The following is a 22,162-nucleotide window of genomic DNA, read 5'->3' as shown; positions in this document are numbered from 1 at the left end:
ACACACACAGACACACACATATCTTTAAGGTAAACTTTAGCTGCAGAGGCCATCACCTGGGGTAACCCAGACTACCTGTAGCCACCTGTGCTCTGAAAGGACCAGGTGTTGTGGAACGGCACAGATGAATGAGAGTCCTTACCTCCTGTGAGAGGCATAGTTTCCTGTGATGTGGCCTGAGCCATCACAGCCTGGAGTAGGGCACCTGAGGACAAGGACAGGTGACCGGTGAAACAGATTTCTGATGTGCCATTACACAGTAGGCTCAAGACACACACACACACACACACACACACACACACACACACACACACACACACACACACACACACACACACACACACACACACAGAGAGAGAGAGAGAGACTTACTTCAGATCTTGTGAGTTGGATGCAGACATCACGCCCCGGATGCCTTTGTCTGCCAGCTGGCAGCTGGAGAGGCTGCATGAACACACCAGACAGGCAGAGTTTGACCAAGAAGGCAGACAAGAGCTCACACAACTACGAGTAATATTCTCTCTAGGGGCCATGAGAACCCCTGACGCCCTCAGCACAGATCAGTCCAGAGGATCCCAGAGGATAATACATGAAAGTTGTTTAATTAATACTGTTTTTTTTTTTTTTTAACTGTTACATTTTTAACTATTGTAATGTTTGTATTCTGTTAGTTGCTTTGGACAATAGCTAAATACATGAACCATAACCATGAGTGTTAAAAAAAACAGGCATCCTCTAAGTGAGATGGTAACTAACAATAGGGCAGTTAGCAGTGGATGTCTGATGCAAAAGGTGTCTGTTAGAGGGTGTGGAGGAGGCTTCGTACGTGATAATCTCTTTCTTGGCCTCCTTGCAGGGGTTGTATTTGTGTTTCGGACTGGGCATGGTCACCTCTCCAGGATATTGGGGCTCATCCAGGAGGTCTTGGAAAGGGTCAAGGTCATCGGGCTATGGGGAGAGGTGGACAGGGCAGAGAAGGGAGAAGAGCAAAAGATGTGGAAAAGACAGCAAACACGGAAATGTTTCTAAAAACAATCTCCTGAATGTTTCTGAAATGCAACTTTATGCTGCAGATAGCTGATTTAAGATAAATATGTGATGCAATTCTGATTTCATCCAATAGGTGTCTCTCTAGTCCTTTCTGTGGAGTTCCCTGGTGTCATTTCCATACCTCTACCTAACATCAGGCTCACTACACAGGATCTTGCGTGATGGTCTTACATGTCATAGGTCAATGTCTTCAAAGTGCTCTTGACAAAGCACTCGTCACACATTAACACAGGACACCTGTCACTAGTTCAATTGGTCATAAGACTCTTTTAGAACCTCTCTGGTTCTAAGAACATCAAGGTCATGGACTTCATTTCCACTGCTGACTGCAGGACCAGAGAAGATGACCAAGGCCAGTGTTGTAAAGTGACACTCAAACCGTGGGAACTCACTGACTGATTTACTCATAGAAATCCATGCTCTATTGTATGTCGCTTTAAATTAAAGCTTTTGCTCAATAAATATATTATAAATAATATATTACATATTCTATATAATATTATCATGTTGTAAATGATGTCTCTTTTAAACCTTGATCATTTCTACACAGGAAGACAGATGTACAGAATGACCGCTAAGGAGAAAGAGACATCTAGACACAAAAATGCCCTAAAAAAGAGAGATTCATACATAAACAAAAACAGCCATTCATACACAAACACAAACAGACAAGCAGGCACAGAGACAGGGCAAAATTACACTGACTGACAGCAATAATCATACACAGAAACATAGAGACAGATTGAATGTCATACATAGAAAATACTACAGGAAGACAGACAAACAGTTAGGCAGATGGTCATTTAGACAGATAGGGAGAGCCACAGACAGATAGGGAGAGCCACAGACAGATATTGAGAGTCACAGACAGATACGGAGAGCCACAGACAGATACGGAGAGCCACAGACACAGAGAGCCACAGACAGATACGGAGAGCCACAGACAGATTTGGAGAGCCACAGACAGATATTGAGAGCCACAGACAGGTGTGCTGTGGTGTGGTGTGTGGTGTGGGTCGGGCACCTCCTTGTGTCCATCCTGGTCCAGGTGCTTGAGTTTGGTGTAGTCCAGCGGGAGGTCCCAGCAGTCGGCCGTGCCCATCTGGTAGCCGCGGCTGTTGAGTAGAGCCTGGCGCTGGGGCGACATGGGCTCCAGGGGAGTCAGGACCGTCGGCTCGCCGCCTCCGCCCGCACCCCCAGAACCCCGCCGCTGGTCGTCGCCTCCACCGCCCACATCGTCATCATCAGGGCTCTGGACCACAGAGGAAGGAAAGGGGGGGGAGGGGGGGGAGGGACAGTCAGAAAATTTAGTGAACTTGGCCTCGGACAGATGGGTCATGTTAGAACGTTTTTTTTTATTTTTTATCTAAGTTGAGAGAAGGAGAGAGAGAGCAAGAGAGAGAGAGAAGGGTGAGGGGGACAGACCGAAAGAGCGGAAAATGCAATGAGCGAGGGAATACAGTGGTGGGAAAAAGGAGAAGAAAGAAAAGAAGGATAAAAAGGTGAGAGCAGCAAGAAAGAAAAAAAAGCGGGCACACGAAAAGAAGAGAGAGGTGTCAGTAGGCACAGCAGCAGAGGGGCATGGGACATGGGACTTAGGTGAGACGAACAAAGCCACCAGTGATAGAGAGAGGTGTGAAGATGATGAAGGAGGAGAGGAAGTGAAGGAGGATGAGGAGGATGATATAACTTTGAGGAAGGAAGAAGACGAAGAGGAGATCAAAAGACACGCTCACGAAGAGAAGCAGACACCAATGAATGATTAAAGAGGCTGAAAACATAAAGAGAGAAACTAAGGGACTGGAGCTCAGAGAGAAAAGCAATAAACAACTTACAGAGAGATAGATAGAGAAAGAGATAGATAGATAGATAGATATATAGATAGATAGATAGATAGATAGCTGGCCAGACAAACAGATAGAGTTTCTCTTTCTCCTGCTCTCTACCCAGTTCTCTTGTCAGAGCCATTGCCCAGGCTTGACCAGTTTGTTCAAGGAAGCATTTACAGGTCATGCCTCCATCACCTCCATCTGGTCCGTCCAGACCAGAATAATGCCTTCTACCCAGCCTGCTGCTGCTATGTAATGAACCAGACAATTCCCCCGCAGTCTTCAGGTCACAGTGGTCAGGACTGACCATCCTTTTGCAATCATGATCTGGCGTATGGTATCACTGGTGACTCACAGCACCATAACCCAAACTGTGCCACCCAAACTGTGCCACTCTCTCTCTCAGTGACTGCAGGAATATGTTAACCAATTAACCCACCAGCACCATCTCTGAATCAGTTTCCACTGCAGCACTGAGTGTTAACTGTCTTATTAATGGGGCTGGGCGGGGGGGGGGGGGGTTAATCATCACTCTCCCTCCCAGTGACTATAGGAGTGTATCAATCAAATGTAACTAATTAACCAGCACCATCACTGTTTTGTACCGATAATAAAACTATAGCACTGTAGCAGAGTGTTTTAGTGATGGTGTATGGGGTGGGGGGGCAGGCCACTGCTCCAGGCAACTGCTCTGTCCTGCCCAGCGGCTGTGTCTCAGCATGGACACTAGAGGGACAATTATCAGGGCTGGTGGTCACGAGTCGCCGCACACACACACACACACACACACACACACACACACACACACACACACCACACACACTCACACACACACACACACACACACACACACACACACACACACACCACACACACACACACACACACTCACACACACACACCATCATCCCTGGAGAGAGAAGCACATGGAAGAGTGGGGGAGCACAGAGCAGTGACAAACCACAGAGGGTGTAGAGAAAGAGAAGCGGAGAGAGATAGAGAGAGTGAGAGAGAGAGAGAGTGAGAGAGAGAGAGAGAGTGAGAGAGAGAGAGAGAGAGAGAGTGAGAGAACGCGCGCGTGAGAGAGAGAGAGTGAGATAGAGAGTGAATGAGAGAGAGCGAGAGCGTGCACCCGTGTGAGTGAGAGAGAGCGAGAGAGAGAGTGAGTGAGAGAGAGAGAGAGACAGACAGAGAGAGAGCGTACACGCACGCGAGAGAGAGAGAGTGAGATAGAGAGTGAATGAGAGAGAGCGAGAGAGAGAGTGAGTGAGAGAGAGAGAGAGACAGACAGAGAGAGAGCGTACACGCACGCAAGAGAGAGAGAGCGAGAGAGAGAGTGAGTGAGAGAGAGAGCGAGACAGACAGAGAGAGAGCGTACACGCACGCGAGAGAGAGAGAGCGAGAGAGAGAGCTCGGTTAGATATATGCACATAGGGAGACTGACACTGATGCTGCAAACCAGGCAGACAGAAAGAGACAGACTGAGAGCATGTCTGTAAGAGAAAGAGAGAGCGATAGAGAGATAGAGAGAGAGAGAAGGAGAGAAAGAGAGAGGGAGAGAGTAAGACAGACACATAGCCTGGATGCAAACCAGATCAACAGAGGGGGAGAAAGAAAGGGAGATAGAAAAGGTAGGGACAGAGAAAGAGTAGGGATGAGAGAAACAGACAGACAGACAGACAGACAGAGAGAGAGAGAGAGAGAGAGAGAGAGAGACAGCCGTGTGTACCTGCGGGAGCATCTCCTGTGGGCCCTGGGGCATCTGGCGGCAGCGCGTGGACAGGTTGAGGATAGCGGTGGCGGCCATGTGCGCCGCCTCCATGTCGTGCGTGTAGTCGAAGCTGCTCTTGCTGCAGGTGCTGCTGGCGCTGCTGCCATCACCCCCTTCTCCTCCTCGGCCACCGCCACCTCCCCCTCCCTCTCCTCCTCCCCCACCTCCTCCTCCACAGCCCAGCCCTCCTCCTCCTCCTCCTCCTCCTCCGCTGCTGCTGCTGCTGCTGGGAGCGTAGCTGCTGCTCGTGCTGCTTGCTGGGCTGGCCGTCTTACAGTAGCGCTTGGCTGTGTGGGCGCGACATGCACACACACACACACACACACACACACACACACACACACACACACACACACACACACACACACACACACACATGCACACACACGGAGAGAAAAAAAAATGTACACGGATAGGTACTGTGAGAATATACATATACATGTGGGCAGTGCGCAGAGGACGTTAACATGCACACTTGTATGAACAGGGCATGCACACGCGCACACAGACACAGACACACACACACAAACATACACATACACACACACACACACACACACACACACACACACACACACACACACACACACACACACACACACACACACACACAAAGAAACACTAAATTAATGCATATACGTACATTTACAATAGGAATGAGCATAAGCACACAAATGGAAATGTTGAATGCAAATTGCCTCTCTCTCTCACACACACCCACACACACTGCAAACACACGCATCCACCCACACACATATACACACACAATATAAACGGATACATATGTCTTTGTATGTGTGTGGGAAATAGAGGGAGAGAGAGAGCACTCGACCGACAGAAAGGTAGAATGGTAGCCAGGGAGACAGACACCTACAATACTCTCTGATTGGATGTTGAGATGTTCCATGGTGAGTGCTGTGGGCGAATGAGTCTGAGAGAGAGGGACAGCAGGTGAGAGAGAGCAGAGGAGAGAGGGAGAGAGGGAGGGATAGAGATAGAGAGAGAGAGAGAGAGAGAGAGGCAGGGGTAGGGAGGAGGGCAGAGAAAGAGAGGCATGACAGCAGTCCTCACGTATAATGTAGCTTTGCCATCTCTGCCTTCCCTTCGCACATTCCACATGAACACCAGACAATTGCTCATGTCCACTTATCAAATCTATCTAATATCTCAGAGAGTTGACCTTTGTCTCTCCACATCGCCATTCTTTAAAGCAATGAGTATACTTCTGCGTGTACGGCTAAGCTGTACGCTCACACGGTTGCGAGTACACATTCGGGCAATATGCAAGATCAAATTTGGCTGCAGCACGGAAAGGACCTACTGACCGGACGTGTGATACATTTGGCGTAGATCATAGAACTTGGACCTAAGTCTTCCAGAGCCTGTTTGTCTACTTTTTCTGATATGTGGGCTACATTTGATTTTTCAAGCAATCTGATGAAATGTATTTATAGGCTTAATTTATATGACAGGCAATTTGCTAATTTAATTCCATGCACAAGGTCCAAAGTGCAAACATTGGTGGGTCAGCTTAAAGTTCCCATTACAATACAACTTGTTTCATGCATGAGACACTTTGCTTGTTATCTGACTTCACACTTTTACAGTCATTTAAATTGGAGCCCCATTGAGTCTTCAGTCCATCCACAATGGAGAGCAGGAGCAATGTGTCTGCATGCTCTTACAATTCATTGTTCCGTAAAACAGCAATACGGCTTGTCTATTTTCAATTAAATGCGTAGAGAAGTGTGGAACAGCAATTACTGGCTAGACTAGGAAGCGCATTCACATCTGGTTACATATAGTCCTAAGAGCATTGGAGTGGAAGCTGATGAGAATATATATTTCATGGAAACTAAATTACCACCAGAGGGAAGCTTCATCAGCACTCATAAGCCTCAAGTTTGACCTTGTCAGCAGGCGGTTAGCGGTTTGTGTGCTTACCGTCGTATCCCTTGGGTGAGGTGTCACGGCCATGGGTCTTGGGCGCCAGGGCTCTCTTGCCGTAGGGGTGCTGCTGGGCGTCGTAGCCCTGTGTGTAGTCGAAGCTGGTCTTGGAGTACTTCTCCAGCTCCTTGGCCAGGTTGGAGCGGGGCGTGCTAGTGGAGACGTTAGTTTTGTAACCGTACTGAGGGATCTCCAGCTGTTTCACAAAGCACATAGGCCTGGAAGATAACCATTGAGATGGGGAGCTGGGTTTGGGGCTCGCCGACTCACACGCCCAAGCACCCATGCACACACACACACACACACACACACACACACACACCGTACACACACACACACACACACACACACACACACACACACACAGCAGGGGCGGAGTAAAGGTTTTGTCTTGGTGGGGGGGGCAGAGAAATGTTCAGGGGCCCCCTTACTATTAATATATTACTTATATTACTTACTTACACATATATTGAATGCTGATATTTGATTGGCTGTCAGCGGCCAATTTGAATGGCCAATTGGCATAAGTGTAGCAAATTCTACGTTTTAAAATACTGACATGTGGCTCTTATAGCGCCCCCTATGGACAACATTTCACACAATTTGGTGTGTGCCCAAAGAATGTTGTAGTGATTGTGTAAGTGTGGTTAACATTAGACATTTACAGCAGAACACTAGCAATGGAATCATTACGAAACATCCTAAAATTTGATTAAAGCGTAAGACTCAAAATAGGCGAATTTTGACGGAGGGGTCTGTAGATGATGAGTACCAAATTTAGTAAGAATCTGATGAAAGACCTCAGACTACTTCAGTTTACTTGCAGTTTAGTTTGTTTGAAAATTGCAACAATATTTTCCAAATGGGTGTGGCTGGGTATATTGGATAAGGGAGCTTTCACAGAATCAGAAGACCCAAAACATGGTTCTTGTTGTGCTGCTTGGACCCCTACAAAAACACAATCAGGGGATACGCTAGAAGGTGGGGTTGCTTATACCTCCGCCCCCCCCCTTTCTCATGCTCAGCCAGGCTCCGCCTCCAGCACACACACACACACACACGCACACACACACACACACACACACACACACACACACACACACACACACACACATACATCTGTGTGTATTCCTGTGCATACAGGATCACAGTATTACAGACACAGATATGCAATTTCAGGAACACACACTATCTCTCTCATTCACACACACACACACACACACACACACACACACACACACACACACACACACACACACAGCTACAAGCAAACCCACACACACACCCACGTGTAAAGAAAGTTGACTATATAAAATGGGCTCTAATGTGTATATTGGGCGGTGAAATTCATCTCAACTGCTCTGGCGTTAAACACAGAGCCATTCTCCCTGACCAGCATAAGAATGAAGGGTGACTTTACCTCTGAAAACATTCTGATCGCTAACACTGTGCACTGCTGACCTGGCTAGCCATAAAGCAATCTGGGCGTAAGGGGTCTGCAGGGAGGGGTGGGGGTAGGGGGTACGAGGGGTAATGAGTGCTCAGCGTACCTGAGCACGCGGTCAGACGCCTGGCTGCTCTTGGACCCGTCGCTGCCCTGGTGCTTCTCCTGGACCTTGGCCATTTTCTCCGCAGCAGCGATGGGGCACCCCGAGAGACTGCAACAACACAGGCACAGCAGCGGAACGTGAGTTCATGTATTTTGCACACATTTACTATTTACACAAACATGCTTTAGTGCTCCCATTTTTGCTCAATCCACCCACTTTTACATTGGTAATGTTTTTAATCTTACAAAAGCTCTGGGCAAGTCTCCATAATGTTCAAAATTGAGAATCTCTAAAGTGACTGTGGTCCTTTTAAACCGAGTTGCCTAACCCTAACCCTAACCCTAACCCTAACCCGAGGGATGCTCTTGCTGAGCAGTTGGATGGTGAAATAAAAAAAGGAATACTGAAATGAACAGAAAGAAAAATGGATTTCTGAAATTAACAGAACGACAAATGGATTTCTGAAATTAACAAAAAAGAAACATTGATCACTGAAGTTGAAGTTGTACATTTGCCAGGGATTTGAAGGAAAATCTTCAGTGAAAACATAAGTGGACTCTAGTTACCTCTGAGAAATGTTTGTCAATCATTCATGTGTTTCTACATTTGGGAGGCCAATGGAGGAAATCGGTATTTCAACTGTCTCCTGGGACAGTTCAGTCTGGCGGCCTGAAAAGAACCCATCAGATGCACCAAGGACCATACTGTGTGCATGTGTGTTTGTGTGCACCAGTGTCGTGGTGTAGCAATACATTTTGGACAATAATTGCTAGCTTCTTGGTCACCTCTGTACACGCGAAAATTTAACTCACCATTTAACTTAACAATATCATCACGCTATATCGTTGGAATATATTTATTATTAATTTATCTGAGGTAGCGGAACTGCGTTCCTTCCCCCCCCCCCACACACACACACATTTTAACCCCTGACTGTATGTAGGTCTACAAATACGTACTGCTAACTACACATATTTTGTTTGGGAAACAAACTTCTTGTCACTATTGAAAGTGAGTGCAATCCGGTTAGACTAATCTCCTAAATCCTGATCCTCTGGCAAATCTATTCATGTGTGTGTTGTGTACAGTATTTATGTGTATATGTATTATATATATTAATATGCATTGTGTCTCTGATATTCTCTCCTTCTTTCGATTACTCACACAATTTCTCTCCCACTCCCTCTCTTCCCTGACTCTGTTTTTATTCTGTCTTTCATTGGTGCCACTCTACATCTCCCTCTCTCTCTCTATCTCTCTCTTTCTGTATTCTCTCCTGATTACATCTTTCTTTCCGTCTTTTTCTCTCATTCCAGTTCTAATCAGCTCTCATTCCACATTCTTCTTCTCAAATTCAAATCCATTTGATTGGATTATTATTCATCATTAATCTGACTTCCTTATATCCTGGGCTGAAATTTTCAGTCATTCAATTATTTGAATTACAGTAAATTACATATTAGACAGATCCTCTGCATGAGATCGATTTGCAGCCATTACCATGGGCAGAACAAAATCACTCGTTAAGCTGTACACAATAACCATAGTGAAATATCGCAGTAGTAACTATATTGAACGCTATAGGAAGTCACTATAATAGGCAAATCATTTAGGCTACTCACACTCTTTAAGAGGGCCACCTATTATGTTCAGGAGGTGTGTGACTGTGTGTGTGTGTGTGTTTCATGCCTCTTTGTGAGTGCTGCAAATGTGTGAGTGAGTTTCCCCATATATTTAATGCATTTACTCTGCGTCTAATGTGTCACCATGGCGATGCCTACAGAGGGTCATAAGGTTGTTGCGTTCTCTCATCCCCATGGTTGCTGTTTCTATGGCACTCATGGCTGCATTGCTCCCTATATGAGCACATCAGCTCCAAGCCAGTGTTTGTGTTTGTTGTGTGTGTGTGTGTGTGTGTGTGTGTGTGTGTGTGTGTGTGTGTGTGTGTGTGTGTGTTTGTGTGTATGTGTGTGTGTGTGTGTGTGTGTGTGTGTGTGTGTGGCTGATGTGGGTGGTGGATGCTTGTTAGATGGAGCTACTTTCTTCACAGAGAAGTTGGAGCAGATTCTGAGTGATGTTAAAGTCAGACGAATATAGTGTGGTTTGAAAAGTGCTAATGTGCAAGTGTGAATAAGCCTGTTTGTTCATCTCTCGGGAGCTGTTCTATATAACATGGCCTCTGGCTACAGCTATATGTCTCTGCATCCCAGTAACATTAAGGTAACACAGACAGATGCTCTCCGTGGCCCCTCTCACACACAGACAAACACACTCTCTCTCTCTCACACACACACACAGACACACACAGACACACACACACACACACACACACACACACACACACACACACACACACACACACAAACATATACCTTGCACAGACATACATAGGATACAGCTACAAGGTATGGAGACCAGTAGAAACCAAGCAGTTCAGTAAACAGTAAACGATCGAATCTCTTCCCGATGGACTTCGGCAGAACTATTTTCCTCTTTGAGTGACAGCTCATGTGTTTCGTGTAGCATGTAAAAGGGACTATAAGTGGAAGCTGCCATATGTTACACAGACAGAAGAACAGCAACAAAAGAAGACCAACTTCGGTCCCCTGGCACAAGAAACCAGAAAGTGTCTACGACACGTAGACATGTTAATCAACATGGCATTTGATACCAGCAAAAATCCCAAGCACAGTGCTGCAGGCCTGATGTGTTAACACCCACAGCTATGCCTTGTGGAAGTGACACACTCACACTGTGACAAGTGTTGATGGAGAAAATGACAAAAAGTAAAAAAGAAAGATGAGTTTCTAGATACAATTATAACTTCTTCATTTCCTTTTAGATGTAACTTTTTATTCTAGAAGAATCCCCATCTTTCTAATGAAAGTGTCACACCTGCCTCAGTGGTTCTGTGAATCTTAGAATTACGTCTGGTCAGCAGTGGCTATCACTCACCTGCGGTGTGAGTTCCTGTTGCTATTAACGTGCCCCCGCCCCGAGCAGCCAGGCGTGGGACACTTTAGAACGTTCTCGTGCATAGCGAGAACTTAGCACCGGGAAGAGCAGAAGGAAGAGGCAAGAGACAGCAGAAAGGGTTAGAGGTGAGAGGTCAAAGGGCATCTAGGATTATTAGCATGTTTCAGACGTGTTATATGTAATAGTGTATTGTTCAAGAAGCTAAGCATGCTGTCACAGATTTTAAGGCAGGGGGTCTGTAGTTTATCCCCTTGAAAGAACCCTAAAAAGTTTCCACCTAAACCAATGGAGGGTGTTAGCAAACTGGAGTGGTGCTTCATATGTGACAGGCTCCTTGAAAGTTTTGCTCCTTGAAAGGAACTTTTTTTCAATCAGTGCGCTCCTGGTGGAATTTTTCAGGGTTCTTCTATGGGGATTGGTAGAGTGTGTGTTCTTTTATTAGTTTGTTCAGATGAATGAGCATGCTTTGGCAGCATTCCATGCATGGCACATACAGTAGAGGCACAATATTGAGAGTGAGACAACGAGAGAGTGAGACAACGAGAGAGTGAGACAGGACTCTTGTCCACATGCTGCGGGAGGGACAGTCAATTCAGTAAGACCAGCCACACATGCAGGGTACAGAGTAACAATTCATTTTACAGTTTTTTTCAACTGCTTACACACTAAATCTTTGCTTGTCACACAATTTTCTAAACATGTCCTCCAAACATCATAACCCGACACCAAATCTGCAAAACCATACACTAATTCTCAGTGTTTGACTCAGTTTTCAATTGACTAAAACACATTTTGCAAAACACCACACACAATTTTCTACCTAACACACAAAAATCTAACAGGAAGTAACTTGATTTCGTTCTTCAAACACAACCCATCAAAATGCCACACTAAATCACCAGTGCTTCACTCTTTCTCTTCACATGTGTAAACACTCTTTACTTTACTGAACACCATCCAATCATTGCCTTAGTATAGGTCTATGAATAAGTATGGACCCTTTCAATCTGCTCCTAGAGGATTTCCGGTTGAAATATTCAGAACCAATGCAGATACTTTGAAAATTACAGTAATCGGACTTTATCTTACAGTAATGTTCTACAAAAAGTTAACTTTATGTAAAATTTGTCTTTTTACTCTATTTTCATTTGTCCCCATGTTTCAGTACCATTAGCTCAATACATTTTTTTGTGCCTCCAGAAATGCCTTAGGAACGCTTACTGTAGAATTGTTTGTTTCTGCAGTTGAAAGGGTCTATAGGCCTATGAATACATACTAGACACGACCCCCCCCCCCCCCCACACACACACACACACACTTGTCTTTAGAAAAAAACTAAATCAGTGTTTTCAAAACTCCATGTACATCTGGTGGTCACTGTATTCTTCTTTGCTTTTTTCTTGTTTGCTGTAAAATACTGTATTCACAACAGCAAATTATTTGGGAAAAATCACTATTTTTGGTTTCAATATTGCTTGCATTTTTACTGTGTATTTCAACTTCTCTTTGTTGATACCGTAACTTTCACTCTTGTATGGAAATACATATAGAAAGCCTAAGACAGAAGAGCTTTAGGTTTTGAGCAACAGTGTGTACATGATGTATCCAAAATGTCATATTATGACAAGTGTTTGTAATGTGAGGCGAATGTTTGCTTTAAACATGTGTTTTTGACATTTTGAATGTTGTGTGTCATTTTGCTGGAGATTTGAGGCATTTTGCATTTTGTGTGAGCAATTGTGGGTTTTGTGTGTGGAGTTTTGAAAAATAGACACAGAGTTTTGAAAACGTGTGTAAACAATTGTAAAAAACTGTAATTAAGCCTTGAGGTGTCTTTCCGTATGTCAAGGTTTATATGTCCAAACCACATCACAGAATTCACAGGCTGATGAAATATTTTGCAGGTTTTTCATTCTGTAATCATTTACTTCTACTGGGATTGCTATATTGATCCCAAAAATATGACAAGTCGTGCTGTATGGTCCTAAGCCCTACTTTTTACCATATATTTGCCATGATACCTAGAGTCATTCTCCAAGACAAAAGCCCAGCTTTACTGACAGTAATGACACACACACACACACACACATACACACACACATGCACAGATGTAAACATACACATGTACAGTGTGTGTGTGTGTGTGTGTGTGTGTGTGTGTGTGTGTGTGTGTGTGTGTATGTGTGTGTGTATGGGTGTGTATGGCTGTGTATATGTATGTGTGTGTGTTTATGTGTGACTGTGTGTGTGTGTGTGTTTGTGTGTGCGTGTGTGTGTGTGTGTGTGTGTGTGTGTGTGTGTGTGTGTGTGTGTGTGTGTGTGTGTTTGAGTGAGAGTATATATGTGTGTGTGTGTGTGCGTGTGTGTTTGTGTGCGTGTGTTTGTGTGTGTGTGTGTGTTTGTGTGTGCGTGTGCGTGTGCGTGTGTGTGTGAGTGTGCGTGTGCGTGTGTGTGTGTGTGTGTGTGTGTGTGTGTGTGTGTTTGAGTGAGAGTATATATGTGCGTGTGTGTGTGCGTGCGCGTGTGTGTTTGTGTGCGTGTGTGTGTGTGTGTGTGTGAGTGATGGCATGCGTGCCACATGCTGCCAGGCGGTACTGCTTACTCTCTGGTGGCACACGGTCCTTGTGTGGACACCCGGACAGGCTGCGGTGATGTGGGTACAGCCCGGTCACGTGACCTGTTCCGTCACACCCTGGAGTCGGACACTTGCTCTCCTTCTTCTCCCCTCTGGAGGAATCTGTCAATAACAACAACAAACAACAACAAACATGCACATCAACAAACCAGCCAACATCTATCAAAAGGGCAAAGGGAACTCGTAAAAACTAACCAGAGATGTGAAAGTCCGGCTTCAGAAAGTAGAAATCCTGCCACCTAATTTCCCTATGTGCTATATAAAATGGTGTTTTAGAAAACACTGGGCCTTATTTTATTTGTATAACTAGGAGCACTCGGCAGAATTAAGAATGAATAAGGTCTTAATAGTCCATGAGCCACAGGGGGTCGTCACTACCACTTGGGGGGGGCAAATTCTCACTATATTTTTCTGAAAGCTACATATCTCTGGAGTATAAAATGGTATGATAGCAAGTTGGATCTTGTAGCTTTGTGGCTGTACAGGCCTTCAAAGTTGACCTCTGATTTGAAAAAAAAGGTAATTCCGCCTATTGGCTTTTTTTGTTAAAACACTCATAAGAGCCCAGAAAATAATCCAAATCTTATTATTACTGATGCATATGTGGTGTTTGATGTTGGCATACATATTCTGACTCATTATGTGATTTTGCTCTTCATTTTGGTTGATAAAATTCAAGATTTATGTGCAAAAAAAAGCTAATTTGAGTTTTCAGAGCAACATATTATGGCAATACCTGAATGCAGACCTTATTGATCATTACTATTCTACCTTCCTTACTTTCAATTGCGAGTTGAAATTAATGTTAAATGATGACATACATAGGTCTGCAGTACTAATGTTTTTTAAATTGTAGCTGAAACGAGTACAAAGGATCTTTAATCATCTATTCATTGAATTCATCGTCAGAACAGGAGCACAGAGGATGCCATCTATATGGCACTTCACTCTGCCCTGTCCCACCTTGACAATAGCAACACCTATGTAAGAATGCTGTTCATTGACTTCAGCTCAGCTTTCAACACCATCATCCCCTCCAAACTGATCACCAAACTCAGTGAACTGGGCATCAATACCTCCCTCTCTAACTGGATTCTGGACTACTTGTATTGCATTCATTGTCTACACTTGAGATAAATAAGTTTGGTTTTTCTTTTATCACATACACATATATTGGTAGATGTTTTTTTCTTTACCTTGACATGTTTCGACGTATACTTCCATCTTCATCAGAAGGTCACACGGTGGAGTAGTGTGACTTGTTTTTATCAGCTGATGTTGTTACGGAGGTTTGATCCACCTGTCAGTTTTTTGACAGGTGGACCACACCTCCTGCTGTCAGTCAGCCGCCCCCCAGGACGGCACTCCAGGTATGGGAGAGCATATATGCTCCCTCATCTCTGTTCATCGTCTTTGGGCTCCGCTTTCTTATTTCAATCGCCTCCTTTATCCAGCGGTGGTATCGGTTGTTCTGCTTAATGACTGGCATGCAGGAGGTGTGGTCCACCTGACCGACAGGTGGATCACACCTCCGTAACAACATCAGCTGATAAAAACGCGTCACACTACTCCACCGTGTGACCTTCTGATGAAGATGGAAGTATACGTCGAAACATGTCAAGGTAAAGAAAAAACATCTACCAATATATGTGTATGTGATAAAAAGAAAAACCAAACTAGGATTCTGGACTTCCTAACCAACAGACCTCAGTCTCACCTGAGACCTCACCTCCTCAACCATCGAACACCAGTGTACCACATGGATGTGTGCTGAGCCCTCTCCTCTACTCCCTCTTCACCTACGACTGCACACCTGTACATGGCTCTAACACCATTGTCAAGTTTGCAGATGACACTATGGTGATTGGGCTCATCAGCATTAATGATGAGACGGCCTACAGGGAGGAGGTCCAGCACCTAACATCGTGGTGCACTGATAACAACCTGGCTCTCAACACCAAAAAGACCAAAGAGCTGGACTTCAGGAAGTCGAAAGCTAGCACACACACACCCATTTTCATCAACAGGACTGAGCTGGAGCATGTCACCAGCTTCAAGTTTCTGGGTGTCCACATCTCTCTTGGACTCTCAACACCTCTACCCTGATCAAAAAGGCTCACCAGCGTCTCTTCTTTCTGAGGTCCATCTGTCTCCTCAGATCCTGGTGAACGTCTACCGCTGCAACATCGAGAGCATCCTCACCAACTGTGTCACAGTTTGGTATGGCAACTGCTCTGCCCACGACCGGAAAGCACTGCAGAGGGTGGTGAAAACTGCCCAAAACATCACCGGTTCCTCACTCCCCTCCATCGAGGCCATCCAGGGCTCATCAAAGACTGTTCTCACCCCAACCACAGACTGTTCACCCCACTCCCCTCCGGGAGGCGTATAGGTCTCTCCGCATCCGAACCAGCAGGTTCAGAGGAAGCTTCTTTCCTGCGGCTGTCACCCTGTCACGTGTGTCCACGACCATGGCAACCTTGACAGGGACAACAAGGAGGCGGACATCCCCTAGCCCCCCCCACAACTGCACTACCCTATCCCACCCATCTATCCCATCCATCTATTTATTTACAAATGCACATACTGTAATTACACTTATACTGTACATAGCCATATTCTACTGCTTTTCATCCTGCACATACACTTATTATGACCGCCGCTAGCGAAGCTAGCGAAGCGGTCATATAGGGATTGTCAAAGTTTTTTTTTTTTTTTTTTTTTTTTTTCCCGTCATCTACTTCCTGAAATTTTGGTCAACGATACCCGGGGCACCGAAACACCAGGGCACATGAAATTTGGTGGGTATGTAGCCCCACTAGACTTTTACGGAAAAATTTCGTTTGGTCCCCGGAGGCCACTCCCCCTCCGCGCTGGGCCCCCCGAAACCCAAAAAATGCAGTTTTTCCTCAATAACTACCTGAACCGTGGCACCGAGGATGAAGAAATTTTTATGGTATGTTGGTCTCAAGGGCCCACATCAACTTAGCCCATAATCACTCATTTGTGATTTGCACCCCCCCGGTAAAAAATGAAAATGCAATATCATTCTGCTTTAATCGCCCCTCTCTTCAGTAAAGACGTTCAGAACTGCACCAAATTTTATGTGTATGATTAACCTGACATTCTCTGGGGGTATGCCAAGTTTCGTAGAATTTCATCCATGGGGGGGTCTAAAAAATTAAGTTATGTGTACATTTAGTGACTCTACACTCATTGGCCTGTAGATGGTGGTGCACACATATACACATGCACACACACACACAGGCACCCACATACTATCGGTATTAGAACGGCCGATACATAATTACAAATTCAGTAGGATTAAAAGAAAGCCAAAATAAATATTCATCATCATCATCATGGCTGCATTTCCAGTATTGGCGATAAGTAGTCGTTTGTCCACTAGATGGCGCATCGTTGCAGTGAGACGTAATTTTGTTGGAAGTTAATCTTAAATGGGTTGGAAAGACACTATGCTTCCTACAAGGACAAGACTGTAGGCTACAGTAGTTTACCGCAGAGAACGTCTAAGGGTAGGATGATTTCTGCATGACATGTAATTCCCATTTCCTCTTGAAGCCGAAATAAATCTGAGAATGTTTATCGGACATGCTTGTTTTTTACTGCAGGTAGGCTACGTTAATCCTATCAATAGCAGAACGTAGGTAAAATAATGTTACCGTTAGCATGGTTGAGTGATGGAGGCCAATTTGATTATTGATGTATTTGTAGAAAACCATAAATGCGTTTATAAGCTACCAAGCAAATCGATAACAGCACTAATTGTATCTTTCGACTGTCATCTCATTTGCTTATGACCATAACCTAGGCTACTAACAGGAGCTAAGTGAGTTAGCCACAACACGTTCGCTACGTGATGGTTTTTTAATGGAAAATATATAGGCTACCTGAAAGATAACCTGTCTATGATCCCGTGATGATCTACAATCTCCATTTAAACCAGATGTTTTAGAGCGCACGTTGAGATGTATTCAGGGCAGGGCTGTACCTACACATATTTGTTGCACGTGCTACAAAAATCATTCTTTGCGATGAATGATTTAGTACCAACGTTACAAGGGTCAGATACAGTTTTGCCTATGGCTATTCCGTGAGACTGAGGCGCTTTTTGTTTGTTCGAAGTGCGTGTTTAGGGTGTGAGAGGGGAGTCGATGTGCTTTGATTCCAGCTTGGTAGTTGTAGTCTATGCGATTAAAAAACACGTGTGTGTGAAGTATCCAAACAATGATAACGCTTTCATTATGGCTGCTTTAGCCACAGACCTTGAGCTACTGTACAGTGGGTTGGGTTCCGTTTAGAAGTGTCCACTTCATTCGCCCTTTCCGTGATTCACAGCTACGTGAAATGTATTACTACTGATATGCAAAACTATTAACTTTTTCGCCAAGAGGTGGCAGCTTGATACTGTAAGGTGTAAGCCATTGGTTCCAACGGAGATTTTATTTGGGTCGCCAGCATAGCCTAGCGACAATTTGTGTTGTGTAATAGGCCTAGCATAGGGCCTACCTTATATAGCTTATAGTTTGTTAACAGTCACGGTTTTGTCATAACTCCCTCTATGCATTTTTGCATTTAGAATAGCTCTAAAACCGGGGGGCGAACACGTCGCAGGGGGGGCGCCAGTGCGTGGATATCTCAATCGCAAAATTAAACAATATTTCTATCGGGCGCCTACCATGGACTAGGCTGGGTGAAAATCAAAAGATTGCGTCAAAAGATTGAGCTTAACCATTGACCTCATGGTTGCAAAATGCAAGGGAACATGAATCAGCATATTATTTGCACAAACAATAACGGAGAGTAGCTCTTCAACTTTGCCCGTTAAAATGTGTATGAACAGTCTCGCAACGCATTTCATGAAGGCCCTTTGGACATGTCAGTTATTTGCACCACTGGGAAAAACGGCATTTTGTTTTAGACTACTGGTATTTCATTTGTGCATTGACAATAAAGCTGAATATCATTTGAACTAGATGACTAAACTTATGCATATGTAGAAGAAGAAACATTCACAAAAATCCATGACATGACCTCTCTTCTTGATAGCTGTTGAAAACTGCATGGAACTGACAGGGATTGTTTTGTTTAATAATAAATAAATAAATACATTATGCTGCTACCTTCTGCTTTTCCCAAATACAATGTAGCCTACAGGTGTACCTTTCATCAGTCCAGTTGCAATGGATGGACTGTGATGAACTGCCCTACTTGTGATTGTTTAGAGATTTTAAAGGTTTTATAACAATGTTACAGATTTTTTGGCCCAGAAACAAATCTATTCACCTTTGCAGCGCCAGTAGGCTACTTTGTGTGCGGAATGTGTGCAAACACACATTTCAAACAAGCATACACAAAAGTTTCAAGAGTGAGGAATGGAGTAGAAGATGGAGACAAATTCATTAATATGATTTATTTTCGCGGAATGGATGTGCAGGACTGAGCGGCGGTCATATTTTGTACCGCTACGCGGTACATCTAGTTATTAATACTATTGTAATGTTACTGTTTCTGCACTACAATGGTACTGTTACCACACTGCACATAGTTGTACATACTGTACCTATCTGTCTATATGGTTCATACTAAGTTTTTCTGAAAAAATATATTCTGTTAATACACTGCATATATCTATATTGTTCTTACTACTACTATAATGGTACCGCCACTACATTGCACATACCTGTACATGTTGTTCATACATTGTTCATATTACAGTACATAGCCATATTTATTCTGCTCTTATAAGGTAACTGCTAATACACTGCACATATTTATATTTAATTTATGCTACTCTAAACCACCTTCTGCAAAACAACTGTATACTACTGTCTACACTGCACTATATTTCTTGTCCTGTCTATGCACTACCTGCCTACACTGTGTATATCACATTGTACTTTTCTGCTTTTTTGCACTTCTGGTTAGACACAAACTGCATTTCGTTGTACATCGTTGCACAATGACAATAAAATTAAATCTAATCTAATTTAATCTAAAAAATTATCTGCCTCTGCTTTGCCTCTTTACGGATCATGCTATGAATAGCAGCAGCAATGTCTGCATAAGTTGAGACATTGTTATTGACCTTCTGGACCAGAGACATTCCATCAATGATTGTTGCTGTATTATATTCATCTGGAAGATTATCTGATAGTGATGCAAGTTTCTGCAAATGCTTTGCAAGTGCTGCTTTAGAGGTTTTCCTTGGGGTCCCCTCAGGTGTCGCCAATGACCATGGTTAAGGTCCAAAGGGTGACAAAAGACTTCTCTCATGTCCAGTCTTTAACATGATGGTCTTGCCATGTGCCTGTGTTTTCTTTTTTGACTCATGCTCGTAATGTATGTATGCTCGTATGTATTTAATTTTTGCTTTGTCAATGTATCATGGAATTTGTACTTAGGTGTATCTGACTCCAGCCTCTATGTCATGATCTTTGCCTGTAGTATGAGCCTGAATCAGATCATCCCTAACCTTGTGTTGCTTTGCCTGCTGTAGATATGCAAATGAACTCATGTTCCTCTGAAAATGGATTGATCCAATTTCAGTTTCTGTCTCATCAGATCTAACTGTGTAGAATTTTTAAAACGGTTGTAAATGTATGTACTTGTAGATCAAGTCTTGGAAAATAGTTATAATTTTTTTTCAATGGAAATTATTTTAACATCAGATGAAAGACAATTTTAAGTATGATAATAATAATAATAATAATAATAATTGTACATAATGATAACAATGTGTAAAGTATGAATATTTTCACCAACCAGTTCATCTACATCTCATTCCCACATTCTTACTAGTCAAAAGTACAACTGAAATGTATAATGTAGATCATTTTAGCACCTGTGATGCAATTACCATAATTTCCCAACTATTAGCTGCAGCTTATACAATGATTTTGCAAAATTTCTTCAGCTATGAGGTTAATACACGGGGGCAGTTAATATGGTATATGGTTTTGTTTCTTTTAACTTGCATAAAACACTGTCCTGTGGCTTATACACAATTAGGCTAATACACAGGAAATTACTGTATGTATTTCATGTGCCCTGGACATTATAAAATTATAATATTTATGTTAAGCTGGGTACATGTGGTGATGTGAACAAATTTCATATGGTATTCCTTGAATGTAAAGGTAATATGTGATTGGTAATCATGATGTTTTGATCTCTTGGAATATCTCTTATGGGTAGTTTTAATAAAATACTAATTTACAGAATTTTGGGGTGTTTCCGAATAGTACATTTACAAATAGTAAATAGCATAGCAATGCAGACCTATGTAATAATTTGTATTTCAAGTCTCTGCTGAGAGGTAGGAAGGTATAAATACAATGATTAATGAGGTAGTGGGCATTTCTATTAGTGCTGCAACACGTTGTGTCTCTGAAAACGTAGATTTGCTCATTATTACACATAAATCTTGAATTTTATCAACCAAAATGAAGGGCAAAATCACATAATGATTCAAAATATGTATGCCAACATCAAACACCACATATGCATCAGTAATAATGAGGTTTGAATTATTTTCTGGGCTCTTATGAGTGGTTTAAAAAAAAAAGCCAATAGGCGGAATTTCCTTTTTTCAAATCAGAGGTCAACTTTGAAGGCCTGTACAGCCACAAAGCTACAAGATCCAACTTGCTATCATACCATTTTATACTCCAGAGATATGTAGCTTTCAGAAAAATATAGTGAGAATTTGCCCCCCCAAGTGGTAGTGACACGCCCCTTTTTGGGCCTCATGGACTATAACCCCTTATGGAAAAAAACTGTTATAGACAACTTCCTCCTAAACTCCAGGAAAATAATGACGCCAAAGAGGCCTTCCTATATACAGTATACAGCTTTGGAAAAAATGAAGAGACCACTGCACATTTTTCTGATGTCATCCTACGGTTGCTGATGATTCTAATGAGTTGACGGTCATATCCAAATTTGCAGTGGTCTCTTAATTTTGAATATTTCCGTCAACTCATTTGAATGTCAATCAGCAACCGTAGGAAAATCAGAAAAATTTGCAGTGGTATATATATGAATACTGAATATCAAAATGATACAATGCATTTTGAACGATTTTCTATGTGACATGTGTTCAGGATACACCATATTGGTGGGTTAGGTTGAACATGACATGTGGCCTGTGTGTGTGTATGTGTGTGTGTGTGTGTGTGTGTGTGTTGAGAGGGTGGGATCGGGGATAGGGTTGAAGTGGGTACACAGGATGGGAGAAATCGGCTCAACTGTCAGATCCCGGCACCGCAGAAATGCAATTTCATGTTTCATTAAAAATGTTCCCCTCCAGGGAAATAACACAGAGAGCCGAGACGCCGAGAAAGCGGCTTATCGGTATTCCCGCGGGGGGTCTGTGCGGAAG

General features: G+C 43.4%; 1 protein-coding gene across 3 annotated transcripts in view; it reads right to left on the bottom strand.

Annotated features, from left to right (window-relative positions):
- Window positions 1-22,162, bottom strand: part of myt1la (myelin transcription factor 1-like, a) — a 49,175-nt gene that overhangs the window by 6,277 nt on the left and 20,736 nt on the right. For all 3 annotated transcript variants that reach the window (XM_076271993.1, XM_076271992.1, XM_076271994.1), the window contains exons 7-17: window positions 13,726-13,860; window positions 11,103-11,193; window positions 8,148-8,255; window positions 6,595-6,815; window positions 4,863-4,937; window positions 4,565-4,769; window positions 2,966-2,988; window positions 2,075-2,232; window positions 827-948; window positions 373-444; window positions 143-205 (exon numbers count right to left, since the gene is read on the bottom strand). In XM_076271993.1, the coding sequence (XP_076128108.1) occupies window positions 143-205; window positions 373-444; window positions 827-948; window positions 2,075-2,232; window positions 2,966-2,988; window positions 4,565-4,769; window positions 4,863-4,937; window positions 6,595-6,815; window positions 8,148-8,255; window positions 11,103-11,193; window positions 13,726-13,860 (1,273 nt within the window). The remainder of the gene's footprint in view (window positions 1-142; window positions 206-372; window positions 445-826; window positions 949-2,074; window positions 2,233-2,965; window positions 2,989-4,564; window positions 4,770-4,862; window positions 4,938-6,594; window positions 6,816-8,147; window positions 8,256-11,102; window positions 11,194-13,725; window positions 13,861-22,162) is intronic.

The sequence above is a fragment of the Alosa pseudoharengus genome, unplaced genomic scaffold (assembly GCF_046254945.1).
Source record: "Alosa pseudoharengus isolate Yale_2024_CS ecotype anadromous, Long Island Sound unplaced genomic scaffold, YU_APseudo_1.1 YU_APseudo_1.1_scf_7, whole genome shotgun sequence".
NCBI classification, from domain to species: Eukaryota; Metazoa; Chordata; class Actinopteri; order Clupeiformes; family Clupeidae; genus Alosa; species Alosa pseudoharengus.
This window is presented reverse-complemented; position numbering and strand designations above follow the sequence as displayed.